The sequence below is a fragment of the Polypterus senegalus genome, chromosome 1 (assembly GCF_016835505.1).
Source record: "Polypterus senegalus isolate Bchr_013 chromosome 1, ASM1683550v1, whole genome shotgun sequence".
Lineage (NCBI taxonomy): Eukaryota > Metazoa > Chordata > Cladistia > Polypteriformes > Polypteridae > Polypterus > Polypterus senegalus.
Window position 1 is genome coordinate 40,787,742 of NC_053154.1, and position 20,429 is coordinate 40,808,170.

Here is a 20,429-nt window from a genome sequence, read left to right on the forward strand (position 1 = left end):
ATATATATATATATATATATATATATATAGTGTGAACCTCGTTCATACAGTATGTATTGCTCCAGAACTTTGGTCGTGAAACCGAAGTCGTGAACCAAGCAGTTTCCCCCATAGGATTGTATGTAAATACAATTAATCCGCTCCAGACCGTGCAAACTGTATGTAAATATGTAAAAATATGTAAAGATTAAGCACAAATATAGTTAATTACACCATAGAATCCACAGTGTAATAGTAAACTAATGTAAAAACATTGAATAACACTGACACAAAACACCCAGGCTCCCTGATCAGCTACACTCTCTCTCTGTAGCACAAACACCACCAAAGCCCCTCCCTCCCTGCCTGCCTGCCTCCCTCCCTCAGCTACAGGAGCAGGCTGGCTCACCCGCTCTCTCTCTGTGTAGCGCGAGCGCACACACACCCCTATCCTCCCCCCATCCCTTCCCTGTCAGCTGCCCGTGCTCTCTAATCTCTCTGTAGCACGTGTAGCAAGCAGCATTTTTTAAAATGAGTTTTAAGCACAGCAGAAAAAGGAAGAATTCCGAAGCGCTTTGCAAAAACAACTCACAAGCAAACAAGTCAGATTGCAGGAGATCGCTATTAAACCTGAAGCCTGATCGCTGTAAACAATGTTGTTCAAATGAGTTTTAAGCACAGCAGAAAAACATCGCGACAAATCCAACTTCATTTAAAACCAACTCAAGCAACCAAAAAGTAACATTGCAACAAATCACACGATGAAGTCCTCCATGTAAACAATTTTAATGAGTTTTAAGCACAAGGAAAAAGTTTAACATTTGAAAAGAGAAATGTAACATCGCACCTAATCGCACTATGAAAAACTCCATCTGTAAACCTTTCATGAGTTTTAAGCACAAGGAAAAAGCTTAACATTTGAAAAAGAGAAAAATAACATTGCAACAAATCGCATTATGAACTAAAAATTAACTTTTGAAAAATCCATAATACAAAACCACCAAGAAAACTAACCTTGCATGAAACGAAGTTCTGGCATGAAGTGTTTTCCTTCAGGTGTTTTCTCTTGTGATTTCTTGGGTTTCTGGTGCTTTTAGCCGCTTAGCTGGTGGGAGTGAAAGCCTCATGCAGCCATTCCAAAAAGAACGCTCTTGTGACCCTCCACATTACTGGCAGTCTGGCTTTGTTTACATTATGCTGCTTGAAAGCACGAGGGTTCTCCGATTGGTAAATGAGTAAACTGGTAAACATTTTTCCACCTTTTGTAATTTCTTTCTTTACTTCGATTTCAATTTTCTTCAAAACTTTCTTCTGACAACTCTCCACTTGCTTAGAAGCCATAGTTAACTGCAAAAGCAATAAGAGCACAAAAAAGTGCACGCCTTATTGAAAAGATGAACAAGGAGCGGCTTTGCTTAAATGAAAAGCATGGCACGCTCTCTTCTCTCTCAGGCTGCCTGTGGGGCACTTGCACTACAGCCTACTAGGCAGGCAAACACGCAGCAATCTCCTCCTCCTCCCCTTGCTAGCTCGCTCTCTCTCTCTCAACTGAGGAAACTGGCTTTCAGCAAACACGCAGCAATCTCCTCCTCCATAGCAGGCAAGTGCTCGCTCGCCTTTCTCTCTCTCTTTCAAGCTTGCAGGCAGGCAAGGGAACCTGGCTTGTTGATACCGAGTGTGTGGTTGTGAACCGAGGCAAAATATCTTTTGGTCGGATTGTTATGCGGAATGAAACCGAGGCATGTATGTATACAGTATGTATACATATACTTGTGTGTATAGCTTTATATATGTGTGGTATAGAAGTGTTTTCCTTCAGGGGAGACATTTTCTATGTGAGCGCTCAAATTTGTGCCTCTGGTAATGTGCCTCGCGGAACCACTGTATATATATAAAATGTAGATAGGGGTGTGTGTGTGTATGTATACAGTATGCATTTAAAGAAAATTAGTTTTGTGTCCTCTGCAGTGTTGCAGCGAGAAAGGCTTTGGTTTGGGATAAAAGGAAAAAGGTGTAAAGAAAGGAAAGTTGCCCTTTCTTTTATATAGTATAGAGAGATGTGTTCGCTGACGCTATGATCGCCTTTTGAGGACAGTCGCGTGGGTCTTGTGTAGACTGGTGAGACGCCCTCGCCATTAATCGGCTGTGATGGCACTGTCAGTCCTCTACTCATGTGCGTGTCTTCATAATCCGGGGTGAGAACCTCATAATCGATACGTGCAAAAGAAAGTGTGAATCGCCTTTAATATTATTTTGCCGTGGTGTAGAAAAGGGGTCCTGTGTTTGCACTTGTCTGGGCTATAGCGCAGGGGGAGGATGAAAAAAATTAAAAGTGCTCACTTTGACTTAAGGCAGAAGCGCAGTCAGCGCCTCAAAGGCCGGCACAGCTATGCGCGCGCTGGCTGCTCGACTTTTGCAGGGCAGGAGACCACAGTTTTGCAGACACGCTCATGATATCAAAAGTCTCAGCTCTTTGGAGGTCATTCATATATTATATATATAGCAAAATACCCGCTACCCAGCGGAGAAATAGTGTGTTAAAGAAGTAATGAAAAAGAAAAGGAAACATTTTAATAATAACGTAACATGATTGACATTGTCATGAGTGTTGCTGTCATATATATGCCTGCCTAAATAAGTCACCCTCGCTTTGCTCTTACTTTTTACCGCTCATTTAATCATGGCTAGTGGCGGAAAAATTATAAAATGGAAGGAGGATGGCTTTACCAAAACAATTATTGATGGTGAATCGATTATTCATAAAGCTTGAATTGGTGATCTGTTTTTCTGTGTTAACCTCATATTTTTTCATACTTCTTCTCAAACTAAGGTGGTGCGAGGGTAAAATGAATCGGGATGCGCTGATCAAAGTAATCAGTGTACCAGGAAATCATGCATTGACAAAAGCTCCCCTTTGCTTGTAATGCAAAGTGTGATTAAATGCATTATTTTTAACGCGTTATGGAGCACATGCATCAAGCTTCTCAGCTGTGCTTGTGCTAAGAAAAGGAAAGATTTTAAAAATAACGTAACACGATTGTCAATGTAACCTTTTGTAAGTAGTGCCTGGAGGATTCAGTGTGGAGAAACTCTATAGAGACAGCGTGTGTATTAACTTGTGGATTTTTCTGTGAGTATTTGGTGGCAGTCTGACGAATTGCTTCGGAAGACGGCGTTAGCTGCAGAGCTCAGCTCAGAGCCAAATGAGATGAATGGGAGGGGAGATGATGACGTGACTCCCCCACCCACCTTAACTGTCAATCCCCCACAAACACAGTCTCGGAATTTGCATAAGCACACCCCTTCACCTACAATTTTAACTTAGTTACAAAGTGATCAAAACTCGCTTATATCCCGTCCTCTCATTAAACTTGTATCCCGCATTACCTGTGGGCAAGTGAAACGCCAGCGGTAGCCTATGAACTTAATTTAAAGTTTAGGTTTACACCTTGCTTTCTTTCCGAGGTAGCAGCAGTCATGAATATGGTAGTATATGTCACTCGCTCGCTTCTTATTGTTTCGCTGCCTTCTAAATTATATAATGCATGTTTTCTTAAGCGCTTTATGGAGGTCTTCCTGGTTTTCTACGCACTGCGTTGACAGTCAGTTCACGTGATTACGGAGAGGCGTGATGATGTCACACGAAACTCCGCCCCCCCACGTCATTCCAGCTCAACTCCATTACAGTTAATGGAGAAAAATACCTTCCAGTTATGACCATTAGGCGTAGAATTTCGAAATGAAACCTGCCCAACTTTTGTAAGTAAGCTGTAAGGAATGAGCCTGCCAAATTTCAGCCTTCTACCTACACGGGAAGTTGGAGAATTAGGAGTGAGGAGTGAGTGAGTGAGTGAGTGAGGGCTTTGCCTTTTATTAGTATAGATTACTGTTATTTTATCATTTTAAAAGAAAATAAATTTTAAGGAGGATTTACAGATTGAATCTGTTTGTACCATACAATAACAATAAAGGAATTCATTTCAATAGAAGAGAGCACATATTTACAGATGATAACTGGCTTCTAAGTCGATTTTGATTTTCAAATGCTATCTTCTTGGACCTCTTGATATCATTTTTAAGATGAAATACTGTAAAGTATGAATATTGCATTATACAGATTTATATTGTTAAATAAATGCATGTGTGAGGGTGCAGTGAGCTGGCGCCCCGTTCAGGGATTGTTCCTGCCTCGCACTGTGTGCTTGCTTGGACTGGTGTGACCCTGAATAGATAGATGAATGGAACAATTAAATACGTACTGCGAAGATATTTTAGTGTTCCTTAAAAGTTTTGAAGAATTGACGTTCTAAGCTTACAGATGGCTTGACATTTATTACAGAGCTTGTGTGGCGATTGGTTACATGGAGAAAGAAAAGGAAGGACAGGAATTGTGGGTTAGTATGTTTGAAAAAGACAGTATTGCTGCAACCAGTTGTTTCATCAAGGGTCACGCACGGTGCAGCAAGCACCTTGCTGGAGGCAGGAACAATCTCTGGACAGGGCGCCCCATGTTTAATACATGCTTTAATTCCTGTCATCATGAAAATGATATCAAGTATACATCTTAGTATTTAAATTGTTCAGAGAGCTGTAATATCATGAGTGTAATGTATTCTGTGTCCTGTCGGCATAAGAGAAAGCCCATTTAAGAAGCACATAGTGATTCACACACACAGAGTACATAGAATAGAATAGAGTAATAGAATAACACAGGGAATATAAAGCATTTAACATGCTACTTTAGTCGCAATGGAATTTCATAAACTAGTAAATTAAACAATTTTAAGTTTAGGACGCTCTATTTTAATGACAAAATAAACTACGTGATTAAATTGGAAATTTAAGTTGACATTTCAACCTTTTTTTTCCCCCACTGTGTCCCTTTTTTTTTCTTTTCTCTGTACCCTAATACGCTTCCATATGACGCTCAGATAGTGGGCTACAACACACAAGTCACAGCGACTTTAATAACTGAGCACTTCTTGTTTATTTTAGGCACTGTACGACTTTCTGAACTTGAAATTTTGAGTTTCTCCATCACTGTGTCACTCGATCAACTTCCTTTTGTTGTTTATATAACTGCTTAAACCAACAAATAGTACACTTTTTCTTGCCTCCACTTAGTATTCACTGAAATTCTTCTATTTTCCCCGTGGTTTTGCCATTTGTCTTTTCACACAATGCTGAAGTTAAGGGGCAATTTATATTGATTTGCATATTCAAAGAGGTTTAATTCTGAGAGGTCGGCAGGATCCTGCATGTGCGTTACATTTCATGCTGGCCGGGATTTATGTAGCGGAAGAATGTGGAAGTTGGCGTACGCACAGATTTATGCATCTGGATTTTTTTTGTGCATACACATATTTCTGTTTTTGTCTGTACGCCACGTTTTAGTGTGAATTCTATGCACGGCATTATACTTGAGGACCCAGGTCTTTAATGCCAAGTTGCATTTAGATACCAAACTTTTATGCCCACAAAAGTATGAATAATGTATACAAAAAATCTATTTATTACATTTGAATTTCTATCTTGTTGGTTATTATATAGATATTTATGAGTTTTAGAGTCTTAAGCATTTCAGCATATTTCTTCTTATATCTTATCAGGACCACAGGCCCTCTAAAGAGCCTGTGTATTTGAATACAGGTGACAAGTCAGAGAGGCTCAATCAGGCAGCTAAAAACGCAGAGTGAGGCAGTGCATAGCGATATTTTTATATCAGATCATTAACTCTGACCAGTTGGAAGAAAGGTGGGGCGGGGGTGTGTGGTCTCTAATTATTGTGCTAAGTAACATGATATTACTTTGTAATCTGTTCTTATTCTATGCTTTGTAGGAAATATTAAAAATAATGTATAGTGTTCATGAAAGAAATAACTACATATGGATAAAATTGATGAGCCACAGCATGAAGTTATGGGAAAGAGTAGTGGAGGCTAGGTTAAGAAAGGAGGTATGGTTTCATGCCAGGAAAGAGCGCCGCAGATGCAATGTTTGCTCTGAGGGTGCTGATGGAGAAGTACAGAGAAGCCCAGAAGGAGTTGCATTGCGTCTTTGTGGACTTGGAAAAAGCATATGACAAGGTGCCTCGAGAGGAGTTGTAGTATTGTATGAGAGTGGCAAAGAAGTACGTAAGAGTTGTACAGGATATGTATGAGGGAATTGTGACAGTGGTGAGGACTGCTGTAGGAGTGACTGATGCAATCAATGTGGAGGTGGGATTACATCAGGGATTGGCTCTGAACCCTTTCTTATTTGCAATAGTAATGGACAGGTTGACATACAAGATGAGATAGGAGTTCCCGTGGACTATGAGGTTTGCTGATGACATTGTGATCTGTAGCAAGAGTAGGGAGCAGGTCAAGGAGACTCTGGAGGGTTGGAGGTTTGCTCTAGAGAGGAGAGGAATGAAGGTCGGTAAAAACAAGACAGAATACATGTGTGTAAATGAGAGGGAGGTTAGTGGAATGGTGAGGATAAAGGGAGTAGAGTTGGTGAAGGTGGATGAGTTTAAATACTTGGGATCAACAATTCAGAGTAATGAGGATTGTGGAAGGGAGGTGTCAGGAGTGATTTGTGACAGACGGGTATCAGCAAGAGTGAAAGAAGAGGACTACAGGACAGTACTGAGACCAGCTATGTTATATGGATTAGAGATGGTGGCATTGACCAGAAAGCAGGTGGCAGAGTTAAAGATGTTAAGATTTGCATTGGGTGTGATAAGGATGGACAAGATTAGAAACGAGTACATTAGAGGGTCAGCTCCGGTTGGAAGGTTGGGAGACAAAGTCAGAGAGGCGAGATTGCGTTGGTTTGGACATGTGCAGAAGAGAGATGCTTGGTATATTGGGAAAAGGATGTTAACAATAGAGCTGCCAGGAAAGAGGAAAAGAGGAAGGCCTTAGAGAAGGTTTATGGATGTGGTGAGAGAGGACATGTAGGTGATGGGTGTAACAGAGCAAGATGCAGAAGACAGGACGATCTGAAAGAAGATGATCCGCTGTGGCAACCCCTAACGGGAGCAGCCGGAAGAAGAAGTAGTTCAGGGAAGAAGTATTCAAAAAGTTTGCACTGCTATGGTTACTTGTGAATTGATTTATACTGTACATTTTTGTGTGTGTGAATTTATTTATTTGCCAAGTCCACAAAATATCTGGGGTATATGATAGTGTTTCCTGAAAGTTCCTTGTATAGTATGGTTAAGAAAGTTCCAGAAAGCTTAAATTGGTCTTACCAGCAGACATGCAACTGAGAAATAGCTACAATACTGTTCGCATATGGCTGATGCAGACAGTGAGTGTGATGCTTTACAATGGTGGAAACCGATAAAACCAATTTACTGTACCTTGAGTGTGTCACTTTATAAAAAAATACTTGTCCTTTTCAGATGGGGTACTAGTTACAGGAATACACATTTGGCACAGGTTTAAACATTGTTACTTGGTATAAAGCATCACTCATGCATGAGAGTATAGATGAGCTTGTCTTTCTGCCCTACATGTGACAGTTCTCGGAAAAGCACATGATCTGTACATCTGCAGTACAAGTACAACTAAAGTATCTGTCTATCTGAGTGAGCAGTTTTTTGGTGCAGTTTTATACATTTGAAATATTTAATGTAGAGTCCAGTAAAAGTTCATTATTTTATTTTTATTATCTATACTAATAAAAGGCAAAGCCCTCACTGACTGACTCATTCACACTCACTCACTCACTGACTCATCACTAATTCTCCAACTTCCCATGTAGGTAGAAAGCTGAAATTTGGCAGGCTTATTCCTTACAGCTTACTTGCAAAAGTTAAGCAGGTTTCATTTCGAAATTTTACGCATAACGGTCAACAACGTCCGCCATATTGAACTTTCTTATTCATGGCCCCATCTTCTCGATATTTGGTAGGCGGCTTCCCTGCACTAACCGAAACCAATGCACATACTTATTTCGATGGTATGACGCCACTGTCGGCCGCCATATTGAATTTTCCAAATGTCACTAATTCTCCAACTTCCCGTGTAGGTAGAAGGCTGAAATTTGGCAGGCCCATTCCTTACAGCTTACTTACAAAAATTAAGCTGGTTTAATTTCGAAATTCTACGCGTAACGGTCATAATGGTCAACAACGTCCGCCATATTGGACTTTCTTATTCATGGCCCCATCTTCTCGATATTTGGTAGGCGGCTTCCCTGCACTAACCAAAACCAATGTACGTACTTATTTCGGTGGTATGATGCCACTGTAGGCCGCCATATTGAACTTTTCAACAGTCTTTGTTACTTATGGGCCCATCTTCAAGAAATTTGGTACACGGGTTCCCAAAGCTAACTGAATAGTACTTATGTACATATATACATCCATAGCCTGCACCTCGGTCACCGTGTGAGGTGGCGTTGGGTCCCCCATCCCAACACCTCCCACGTTGTTGGCTGCCTGCCTATATAAGACTGTCCATCGCTCCGGTCTCTACATTCCATTCCTTACTTCGCCATGGGATTCACGTCTCCCTACTGATAACTAAAGCCTTTTTATTTAATCCACGGCTTCTCCGCTGTTTTATTGTTTGTTTATTACAATTATAGTTATTGTATAGGTATTTTACAATTACTTTACATTGCTCAGGTACCCATTTCCTTTATCATTCCAACCCCCATTATTATGTCTATCGAGATAATCACTATTGATCAAAGAACTGCCACTTACCGAGTGGTTTCCATGCTCGGAGATAGCACCTACCTTTTCCATTCTCTTTGTTACATATTGCACGGCCATATCAGGCTCACTCTTGATATCCGGAGGAACATTCTGTCTTATGTATTGAATGAATGGGACAGGTTCAAGGTGTGGACTGATGACGGTACAGGAGATAATTATACTACACAGGAGCACTATAAGAGTGAAATGCTTAAGCCCTTCACCTATGCATCTGCATGTGAGTTGATGGCTGCCGCTGAATTGTTCGGTTGTTACTTTCAAGTGTACTGAAATGTCAAAATATTTTACACCTTTCGACAACCGCCAATGCCTCTTAAACATCTTAGATTCACAGGTGATGATTTCACTAGTGGACACTTTGATGTTTATGAATGTTTAAACTCTCAAAATCTGGATGTGAAGTTATCGATGAAACTGGTTGTATACTTACAACGCTTGACAAATGCCAAATGTCACTTCAACACAACAAATCCTGCAAATACTGTCGTAATTGAAATAAACCATGAAACTCAAACCGATTATGACAGCAGCAATCCAAGCTGTGGGATTTGAGACAAGATTACTGTTCACATGGCCAACTGTAAGTTACATGCTCAAGAGTAAGCTCAGCGCACAGCTTGGTCATGTTACAACCGGAGGGACGAACTGACAACATGGTATACAAAGAGATCCTTAACAAATAATTATTGGCATATTTTCCCTCAGTTTAAAAAGGTTTAATTTTCTTCTTAATAAAAATTTTAGTGCTGTACTTCGCCGCTGCGAAGTGTGGGTATTTTGCTAGTTATTAATAATAATATCTTATTTTTGTCCTGTTAAATTTTGAAATAATGAGTAATGTTTGCAATACACCTTCTTAATAAAGAGTACTGGTTATTTGAAGGCACTTTATTATTATCTTTATTAACATATATTTAAGTATCAATAAATATCACAATATGGTAATATATTGGGTAAATATTGTGATGCTGAATTTTGTCAGTGTCGCCCAGCACTGCAACTTGATGCACATACACTATCTGCTATTCATATATGTTTTTGAACTGATGGTGACAAAGTTGACTTAACTAGAATTTGTATAGATCATAGGTAAGCCAGGAAAACCTCATGGAACCTTCATCCTCTACACATGGCACTATCTTGTTCATTTATGTGTTTATCTTGTTGTCACTTTAGGTATTAACAGGATGTGGGTAACTTGAAAAAGTTTAATCAAGAACATTTCATTATTATGCAGCATATGGCTGGGCAATATGAGCTTAAATAAATATTGTAATAATTTAACAAATTTAAATCAATAGTGAGAAGTTAACAATAAATCTTTAACAACCTGAGCTCAAAAATGCAACCTTTGTTTAGTGTTTAGTTGTCATAGCATCCAGATATCTAAACTTGTGTATTACATGATATGCTGAAAGGTTACGTTTTAAAATGGGCAAAACTATTAAAGCGTCACATACCTTATTTCAGTGCCATAATCTATGAAAATAAAAACATGTGCATTGTGCAGTATGTTAACATTTAAATTTTGTAATAAACTAAATCTATGTTTATAGGGTAATTACTCTCAAATGTACAGAGTACAGTGAAATTCATACTTGCATGTGTAAATAGCTGGATTGTTTAAAATATAAGACTTTTCTTTTTAAACTGAATTTTACTTTTTTTTTTCAAACACTCTCAAAGTGTCTCTGCAAATATAAATCAATGGATACAAAAATAATTGTTGATTATGTATTTTATTATAAACTGCTCAAAAAAATTAAAGGAACACTTTGAAAACACATCAGATCTCAATGGGAAAAAGAAATCATCCTGGATATCTATACTGCTATAGACTGGGTAATGTGTTAGGAACGAAAGGATGCCACATCGTTTGATGGAAATGAAAATGATCAACCCACAGAGCCCTGAATCCAAAGACGCCCCAAAAATCAGAGTGAAAAAATTATGTGGCAGGCTAGTCCATTTTGCCAAAATTTAATTGCAGCAACTCAAAATTGTACGCAGCACTTTGTATGGCCCCTGTGTTCTTGTATACATGCCTGACAACATTGTGCATGCTTCTAATGAGATGACAGATGGTATTGTGGGAGATCTCCTCCCAAATCTGGACCAGGGCATCACTGAGCTCCTGGACAGTCTGAGGTGCAACCTGGTGGCATTGGATGGACCAAAACATAATGTCCCAGAGGGGTTCTATTAGATTTAGGTCAGGAAAGTGTGGGGCCAGTCAATGGTATCAATTCCTTCATCCTCCAGGAACTGCATACTCTCACCACATGAGGCCAGGAATTGTCGTGCACCAGGAGCCACTGTACCAGCATAGGGTCTGACAATGGGTCCAAGGATTTCATCCTGATACCTAATGGCAGCCAAGGTGCCTTTGTCAAGCCTGTAGCGGTCTGTGTGACCCTCCATGGATATGCCTCCCCAGACAATCATTAACCCACCACCAAACTGCTAATGCTGAATGATGTTACAGGCAGCATAATGTTCTCCATGGCTTCTCCAGACCCTTTCACTTCTGTCACGTGCTCAGGGTGAACCTGCTCTCATCTGTAAAAAGCACAGGGCACCAGTGGTGCATCTGCCAATTCTGGTATTCTATGGCGAATGCCAATCAAGCTGCATGCTGCTGGGCAGTGAACTCAGGGCCCATTAGAGGACATGGGGCCCTTGGGTCACCCTCATGAAGTCTTTCTGGTTGTTTGGTCAGAGACATTCACACCAGTGGCCTGCTGGAGGTCATTTTGTAAGGCTCTGGCAGTGCTCATCCTGTTCCTCCTTGCCCAAAGGAGCAGATACTGGTCCTGCTGATGGGTTATGGACCTTCTATGGCCCTCTCCAGCTCTCCTAGAGTAACTGCTTGTCTCCTAGAATCTCCTCCATGCCCTTGAGACTGTGCAGGGAGACACAGCAAACCTTCTGGCAATGACACGTATTGATGTGCCATCCTGGAGAAGTTGTACTACCTGTGCAACCTCTGTAGGGTCCAGGTGTCGCCTCATGCTACCAGTAGTGACACTGACTGTAGCCAAATGCAAAACTAGTGAAGAAACAGTCAGAAAAGATGAGGAAGTAAAAATGTCAGTGTCCTCCACCTGTTAAACCATTCCTGTTTTGGGGGTCATCTCATTGTTGCCCCTCTAGTGCATCTGTTGTTAATTTCATTAACACCACAGCAGCTGAAACTGATTAACAACCCCCCCTGCTACTTAACTGACCAGATTAATATCCCATAAGTTTCATTGACTTTATGCTATACTCTGATTAAAAAGTGTTCCTTTAATTCTTTTGAGCAGTATATATTTCATATAACATTTGAAAATCATTTATTTAAGAAGTTCTGTACTAATTTCTTCCATTTGTATGTTATCTCACATCTTGTACATTTTTTAACTAAATCACACTAGAAATAATATAAAACATGACAGATTACGGTTTTAAATTTGTTTTACAGTCAACATCAAGTTCAGTTTGCAGATTTACTTTTAAAAAATGGAAAATGAATGTTTAACATAACTTATAAACTTTCAAAACAAAGTGTGTAATAGTGTTAGTGATGTCATTCCAACTGTGTGAATCTTTTGCATATTAAGTGGAATTAGTGAATGCTTGTGCTAAAGACTACTGCTTTAGGATATTACTTTGGTCATGAATGCACTTGTTAGTTTCTCAGTTGGCCATACACTCTTTGTATTTCACAACACTGTAGTAGTGTTTTCATCTGTGCAAATGAGCTGCTCGTGTTTACACACAGCAATGTAATTTGACTTCCGTTTGTTCAGTGTCCATTTTGCTGAAGCTTATTTAGATAGCAGCATGTCTACTTTTTTATCTGACTTATCCCTGCCTGATTTGGCACCTGTGCTATCTCATGACTGGCACACAAACCATGTGTTTGTATATTACAACTGGGACAAGGTGCTGTAGTTTTTTTAAGGGGGCAGCTGCTTAATGCACATGTAGGACAAAGCTTTTATCAATCCCAATGTCATGACCAAAATTAGTTTGATGAGGTCTCTTTATTGTCAATATTGGTAATTTTTCAATCCATCACCCAGTCCTAATGCAGCACTGAAGTGATAACTAGTGTATAAGCAGGTGATAGACCTCCAGTTTTATTAAAAACAGACAAGATGAAACCAATCATGTGTCATGAGGTTGTGAAGCTCATGCTTACATCAACTCACACACTAGCTATGTTGAGGCTAACACCTCCAGCTGGAAAAGAACATGTTTAAGTTCTTTTTTGTTTTTTATTATACAAATTTAGTATGTTTCAGTCTATATATGACATAAAATACTTACCTTATGTTTTCACTGTTAGTTTGATATGCGTAGCGTGCCTGCAGTGCAATAATAATGCAAAATGAGTGGATGTGCATTGACTTGTTCTATTACTGTTAAGCAATATTTTGTATGAGCAGTAAACTGTGGGTGAAAGATGTGGGTATTAGGGCTGCAACTAATGATTATTTTGGTAGTCAACTAATCGTTCAATTTATTTTTCGATTAAATCATGCCTGACTATTTTGATGCCTTTGACCTGTGGTTGCATCTCCTGTTCTGGGCTCCAGTGCACATCTTACCACTTCTGCTCACGTCTGTCAGCCTGTGAATGTCACCCTGATGTCTCTGCATTAACACGATTAAAATTAATAATAATCAAATTAAAATAACCAGTGAAACGTGTGAACTTGAAAATAAAAAGATGTTTTTATATTAGTGTGACTATCACAATATAAAAAAAATACATTAAACAATACAAACTAAAGTGCTCGTAGTCTTTAAACAAAAAAGTGCATTTGACTTAACCAAAAAATACATTGTTAAAGCTGAAACGTTTTTCATATTTTAGTAATAAATGACAAAATGTAGACATAAACTATATAATGTGTAAAGCCTGAAGTGCAAAGATCAAATCAACACTTTCACAAAAGGTTCAAGGATGATACAATAGCTTCCGTGTTGCAGCGGTAGGAATTGCTGACTTATAATCAAGAGTCCCCCGGTTCGATCCTGACTGCCTCGTATATTTACCGTTTTGAATAGTGTGTTGCTGTTATTGTTAATACTAGCAAAATACCCGCGTTTCGCAGCGGCGAAGTACTGCCTTAAAATTTTTATTAAGAAGAAAATTAAATCTTTTTAAACTGAGGGAAAATATACCAATAATTATTTGTTAAGGATCTCTTTGTATACCACATTGTGAGTTCGGCCCTCCGGTTGTAATATGACCAAGCTGTGCGCTGACCTTACTCTTGCGCATGCAACGTACAGTTGGCCATGTGAACAGTAATCTTGTTTCAGATCTCACAGCTTGGATTGCTGCTGTTATAATCGGTTTGAGTTTCATGGTTTGTTTCAATTACGACAGTATTTGTAGGACTTGTGTTGAAGAGATATTCGGCATCTGTCAAGCGTTGTAAGTATACAACCGGTTTCATCGATAACTTCACATCCAGCTTTTGAGAGTTTAAACATTCATAAACATCTAAGTGTCCACTACTGAAATCGTCACCTGTCAATCTAAGATGTTTAAGAGGCATTGGCGGTTGTCGAAAGGTGTAAAATATTTGGCCATTTCGGTACACTTGAAAGCGACAACCGAACAATTCAGTGGCAGCCATCAACTCGCATGCAGATGCATAGTTGAACCTGTCCCAGTCATTCAATACATAAGATACAGTGTTCCTCCGGATATCAAGAGTGACCCTGATATGGCCGTATAATATGTAACAAAGAGAATGGAAAAGGTAGGTGCTATCTCCGGGCATGGAAACCACTCGGTAAGTGACAGTTCTTTGATCGAAGGTAATCACCTTGATAGACATGTTAATGGGGGTACGGTTGGAATGATAAAGGAATTGGGTACCTGAACAATGTAAAGTAAGTCTAAAATACCTACACAATAACTATAATCGTAATAAATGAACAATAAAACATCGGAGAAGCCGTGGATTAAATAAAAAGGCTGTAGTTATCAGCAGTGAGACGTGAATCCCGTGGCGAAGCAAGGAAGGGAATGTAGAGACTGGAGCGACGGACGTCCTTATATAGGCAGGCAGCCAACAACGTGGGAGGCGTTGGGATGGGGACCCAACGCCTTTACACGGTGACCGAGCTGCAGGCTATGGACGTATATATGTACGTAAGTAGGATTCAGTTAGCGTTGGGAACCCGCATACCAAATTTCTTGAAGATGGGCCCATAAGTAACAAAGACCGCTGAAAGTTCAATGTGGCGGCCAACAGTGGCATCATACCACCGAAATAAGTACCAAATTTCAGCCTTCTACTTACGCGGGAAGTTAGAGAATTAGTGACTTTGGAAAGTTCAATATGGCGGCTGACAGTGGCGTCATACCACCGAAATAAGTACGTACATTGGTTTCGGTTAGCGCAGGGAAGCCGCCTACCAAATTTCGTGAAGATGGGGCCATGAATAAGAAAGTTCAACATGGCGGACGTTGTTGACCGCTATGACCGCTACGTAGAATTTCAAAATGAAACCTGCTTAACTTTTGTAAGTAAGCTGTAAGGAATACGCCTGCCAAATTTCAGCCTTCTACCTACACGAGAAGTTGGAGAATTAGTGGTGAGTGAGTGAGTGAGTGAGGGAGGGAGGGAGGGAGGGCGGGCTTTGCCTTTTATTAGTATAGACTAGCAGAACACCCGCGCTTCGCAGCGGAGAAGTAGTGTGTTAATGATGTGTGTGTGTGTGTGTGTGTGTGTATATATTATGTATGTATGTATGTGTGTGTATATATATATATATATATATATATATATATATATATATATATATATATATATATATATATATATATATATATATATATATATATATATATACACACACACATACACGGGACCTCAGACTGGGCCGAAGGTTTATCTTCCAACAAGACAACGACCCTAAGCACACAGCTAAAATAACGAAGGAGTGGTTTCACAAAAACTCTGTGACTGTTCTTGAATGGCCCAGCCAGAGCCCTGACTTAAACATAATTGAGCATCTCTGGAGAGACCTAAAAATGGTTGTCCACCAACGTTTACCATCCAACCTGACAGAACTGGAGAGGATCTGCAAGGAGGGATGGCAGAAGATCACCAAATCCAGGTGTGAAAAACTTGTTGCATCTTTCCCAAGAAGACTCATGGCTGTATTAGCTCAAAAGGGTGCTTCTACTAAATACTGAGCAAAGGGTCTGAATACTTAAGACCATGTGATATTTCAGTTTTTCTTTTTTAATAAATCTGCAACAATTTAAAAAATTATTTTTTTTGTCTGTCAATATGGGGTGCTGTGTGTACATTAATGATTGAAAAAAATAATTTAAATGATTTTAGCAAATGGCTGCTAAATAAAAAAGAGTGAAAAATTGAAGGGGGTCTGAATACTTTCCGTACCCACTGTACGTTCTCAAGAGACGGCAGCATCACATCTCCAGCAATGGTGCTGCCGTGAAAAGAAAGCTCCACTTTACATAATCTGTAATCAGCTTTTTTTTTTCTTCTTCGGTGAAGTGCTCCCTCACTTTAGAAAGTTTCTGTCTCATTTTTTTCCATCTCCTTCCCCTTCCTCTATCCGACTCGCCATTGCAACCACGTTTATTTTCCTTTACATTCTTCTTCTCATTCTTCTTCGTTGTTAGGACTATGTTCTTGACAAACAATAGCAAATGATACTGCCCCCAGACGTTCATGTAGTGCATTGCATGTACAAAAACCAATGTGGTTTTTTGTGACTGGAGCCTCTATTGAAGGTTCTGTTCATGACACATCGACAATGAAAAATCTGTGTCAACGATTTTTTGTAGTCGACGTCGTCGATTATGTCAACTATTGTTGCAGCCCTACTGGGTATACAGACTAACGTCACTTCTGTTAATATTGTAGCAGAGAGCTAGAAAACATGAAAAAGTCCATCCTATATTGGGTTTAGAACAGACTGCTCATCGTACCTACTGTACATAGGTTGACAAAACAAAATTGACATTGCATACCCCTGATCATGTACTAACGCTGCATAATACCATCCTTCTTCAGCAGTTGTTTGTCTACTGTCCCATATTGCATCACACTCAGTCATCAGAATGCCTCCTGCTCTATAAATGGTTATATGTCTTAAAGTCAATAACAGTCAGAATGTCTGGTGCTTTGAGTTTACTGATTGGTTTTACAGAAAATTTTACAGGCATGGTCTCCCCACAGCCCTGAACTAAATAGGTATGTTAGAAAAAAACGTTAGGCAGGGTTTTTTAAAACTGTCTTGGCAAAACATTGTTTGCTGAGATTGTCTCTATTTCCTTTGTGATGGGTTCTTTGTCAAGATGCATCTTTAAATCTAGAGTGTCTTAAAATTGATGACATCGTAGACTCAAGTAAATGTGTTACTTATTTTTTTTAACAGAATGTCGATGAATTGAAAACCTCTATAATTAGTTTGTCAGAACAGAAGGATGTGGAATTCAATAAGCTGCCTACACCTCTTCACACTAGTGGTCTGTCTCTAAATGCAACAATATTGGAAACTAAAAGTCCAGGTATCTTATAAATTCTTTATGGAAGTTTGCTTGTAGTTATGTTTATTTTACAGTTACTTGTTATGTAGTACATTGATATACTGAATCTACTAATTTTTAATTTATTTTTATTGTGCTAACAGTGAAAACAAGGAAAATAAATTAATAAATAAAAGATTAGCTTTTCTCTTCATAATATTTCAATAATTTCTGACTTGTGGCTCAGTTTTTTTTTTTTTTGCTAAAACAAGTGTTTCACGTGGACACCATCTGAAACTGAGAAATGTCTAGACCTGATGGTGTTGTTGATTTAGTCAGAGGTTTAGTAGTTTGCAAATGAGCCAAGAAAACATAGTGCAAACATGCTGTTCTGTCTCTTGCTTTCGGCAATACTGGTAATTAATCCAATAATTCGGCATGGCTCCTACTTTTATTTACCTTACCTTTGTGTGTTATATGAGGTAGATCTCCGGCATTTAGATTTGTATCAAGGTAACTTAAGCATGCTTGTTTTCAGGCTCAGAATAATTTAATGATAAACACAAGGAGCATAGAAATATGGTAGCTGCGTATATATTGTAAATAAGTCAGAAAGACACAAATAAAGAGATGGGGAATGGCACATATTTTTGGCAGAGTAGTTAAAATGACTGAAACCGGTCCTGTAAGCTGTAAAACAACAAAAATACCAATAATAAATTTCAATACGAAGGTTTTATATTTTGGTGGCAGGATATAGAATGAGGTGATCAAGACGGGGACGGAAGTGAGGTCATCTGAAAGGGAAAAAAGTGACTTAATCCGCTGTGCTTGTGTGGACAATTAAAGAGAGAGAAGGCATTAATACTCTTTTCCAACCCTTTTTCAGATGTTTTCATGTCCTGAAATGAACCCTTTGGCTGTCCCCTAATCGCAGGTGTGTAACATGACACACACACACACACACACACACACACACACACACACACACACCACCCCCATCAGCCCAGACCCATTGGGTTGGGCGTTCCTAACGGAGAGGTCATAAACATGCGCAAGGGTGTCTGCGTTGGCCTGAAGGGGGACCCTAGCTATAAATGACCTTGAATTGATATGCCTGAAGGTCTAAAAACCACCTGGTGTCTTAAGGATTACTTTTCCTGTGCAGGGCCATCCACTGTAAGGCGATTTAGTCTGTGATCAAGGTGAATTTGCAACCCAACAGGTAATACCTCAGTTGAGTCACAGCCCATTTGTTTGCCAGGGCCTGTGTTTCCACCGCCGCATACCTGGTCTCGATAAGAGAACAGCATGAGAAGGAGCAACTGATCCCAATTCCTCCCATCCGTGTCGACCACCTTAAGTAGCATCTGTTTTAATGTTTGATTGAATCTTTGTACTAATCCATCAGACTGCAGATGATAGACTGATGTTTTAAGATATTTTATATGCAGTAACTTGGCAACCTCCCTGAACGTTTCCGAGGTAAATGGCATCCCCTGGTCTGTTAGGACTTCTTTGGGAATCCTGACTCACGTGAAGACCCCTACTAGTTTCCGTACAATATTTTTTGATGTGGCCATACACAAGGGAATGGCTATCGGGTATCAAGTAGCATAATCCATGATGACTAAAATGTATTTATGTCCTTGGGTTGAGGGTTTTAATGAACCTATAAGATTAACACCGATCCGTTCAACAGGAATATCAGTGATGGGGATTGGAATAGGAATCTGTTGTAATTGAGACTCCAGGCAAGAAGTCCAGAAACGACAGACCTCCTTGTTTATTCCAGGCCAGTAAATTTAGAGTTTAATTTTCTCCAAAAAATCAAATGATAAATGGCCTGGAGGAGGTGAACATGAATGTAGGGGTGTCGGTGTCACCGCAATGCTGATAAAAAAACTCCTATATAGGATTTAGGAAAGGAGGATATGCAGGCAGAAAGATGTTGCTGAATCTGGTGTTGTCGGTGAACCATTTACAAACCAGAGGAGCCGGACATTGCCCCCAATTTTGCTGTAGCATGGCTGCTCTGGTTGTCCTGGCTCCCTCTAGTCAAGTAGGTATACATGATCTCTGACATCATTGAGGAAAGCCAGTAGAAGCATGGTGTTGTATGGCCCAAGGATGGCATGTCTGTGGAGGACCCCTTGGTAGCTGATGGTGGTACACATTGTCGCATTCCCCCCTCTCTGGCCAGGGACATTCACAGTAGCCCGTTGCCCCATTATGCCCCCCCTTCCTTTTAGTGAGGGAGAAGCCTGCCTCCTCAACAAAAATAAACTCATGAGGAGTGCATCTTTCTTCTGTTTCAAAGATTCTCTACAAAAGATGACACATGCTACAGTAAATGATTACTCTGAAACACATTGCTAGATAGAGTAAACAAGGATGGAGGCAATAAATATAGAGTTTTCTAAACTATATTGTGCTCAAATACATTACACAGTATGAAAAAAAATCATGCCTGCACATATTCCAGACATTTGGTTTTTAACTTCATCCGAGTTCCTTTCTAAAGAAACATGATAAACTTGTTTTATTATCAACCTGTTCTTTTAAAGACTGCGAAAAATTGTGGAAATGATGACTGCATCAGTCCAGCAGAACATTTCTTGGTCCTCAATAACCCTCTGTTGTATCTCCTGCAAGAGAATTGTGTTGTTGGTTATAACCATATGGATCATTGCTCTCTCTTGCAGTTTAGAAAAGTACTAATTGTAAAACTATATATATGATTTACTTAGGGCACGCAAGACAGAGAGCCACGCCCACCAACTGTAAGACCAAGGGATACGCTTGACAGAGCCCCGCCCTCCAACTCTAACCCTCCTTCCGCGTCATGGGATATGCACGACAGAGCCCCGCCCGCCAACTGTAGTCCTCCTCCCGCGTCTACCATTGCTCTGGAGGCATGTCCACTGTCTGTTCATGTACCTGCACGCAACAACTCACCAAACACAGCCTCGGTCGCTTTCATCTGTGCTACAGTCCAAATGCACCTCTGAGCAACGTTGACTTTTCATTGTTCTTTTCGGTTCCGGCTTCTTTTCTATATATATATATATATATAATCATATATATAATCGACCAAGTCGCCTGACCATGGGGTACACACGGCAGAGCCCCGACCGCCCACTCTAACCCTCCTCCCACGTCATGGGGAACGCACGCCAGAGCCCTGCCCGCCATTCACTGAGGGCATGTAAGACAGAGAGCCAT

General features: G+C 39.9%; 1 protein-coding gene across 4 annotated transcripts in view; it reads left to right on the forward strand.

Annotated features, from left to right (window-relative positions):
* The window catches only part of LOC120525397 (E3 ubiquitin-protein ligase RNF31), an 82,607-nt gene that overhangs the window by 27,694 nt on the left and 34,484 nt on the right, over positions 1-20,429 (forward strand). For all 4 annotated transcript variants that reach the window (XM_039747663.1, XM_039747654.1, XM_039747670.1 and 1 more), the window contains exon 6: positions 17,114-17,246. In XM_039747663.1, coding sequence (XP_039603597.1) covers positions 17,114-17,246 — 133 coding nt within the window. The remainder of the gene's footprint in view (positions 1-17,113; positions 17,247-20,429) is intronic.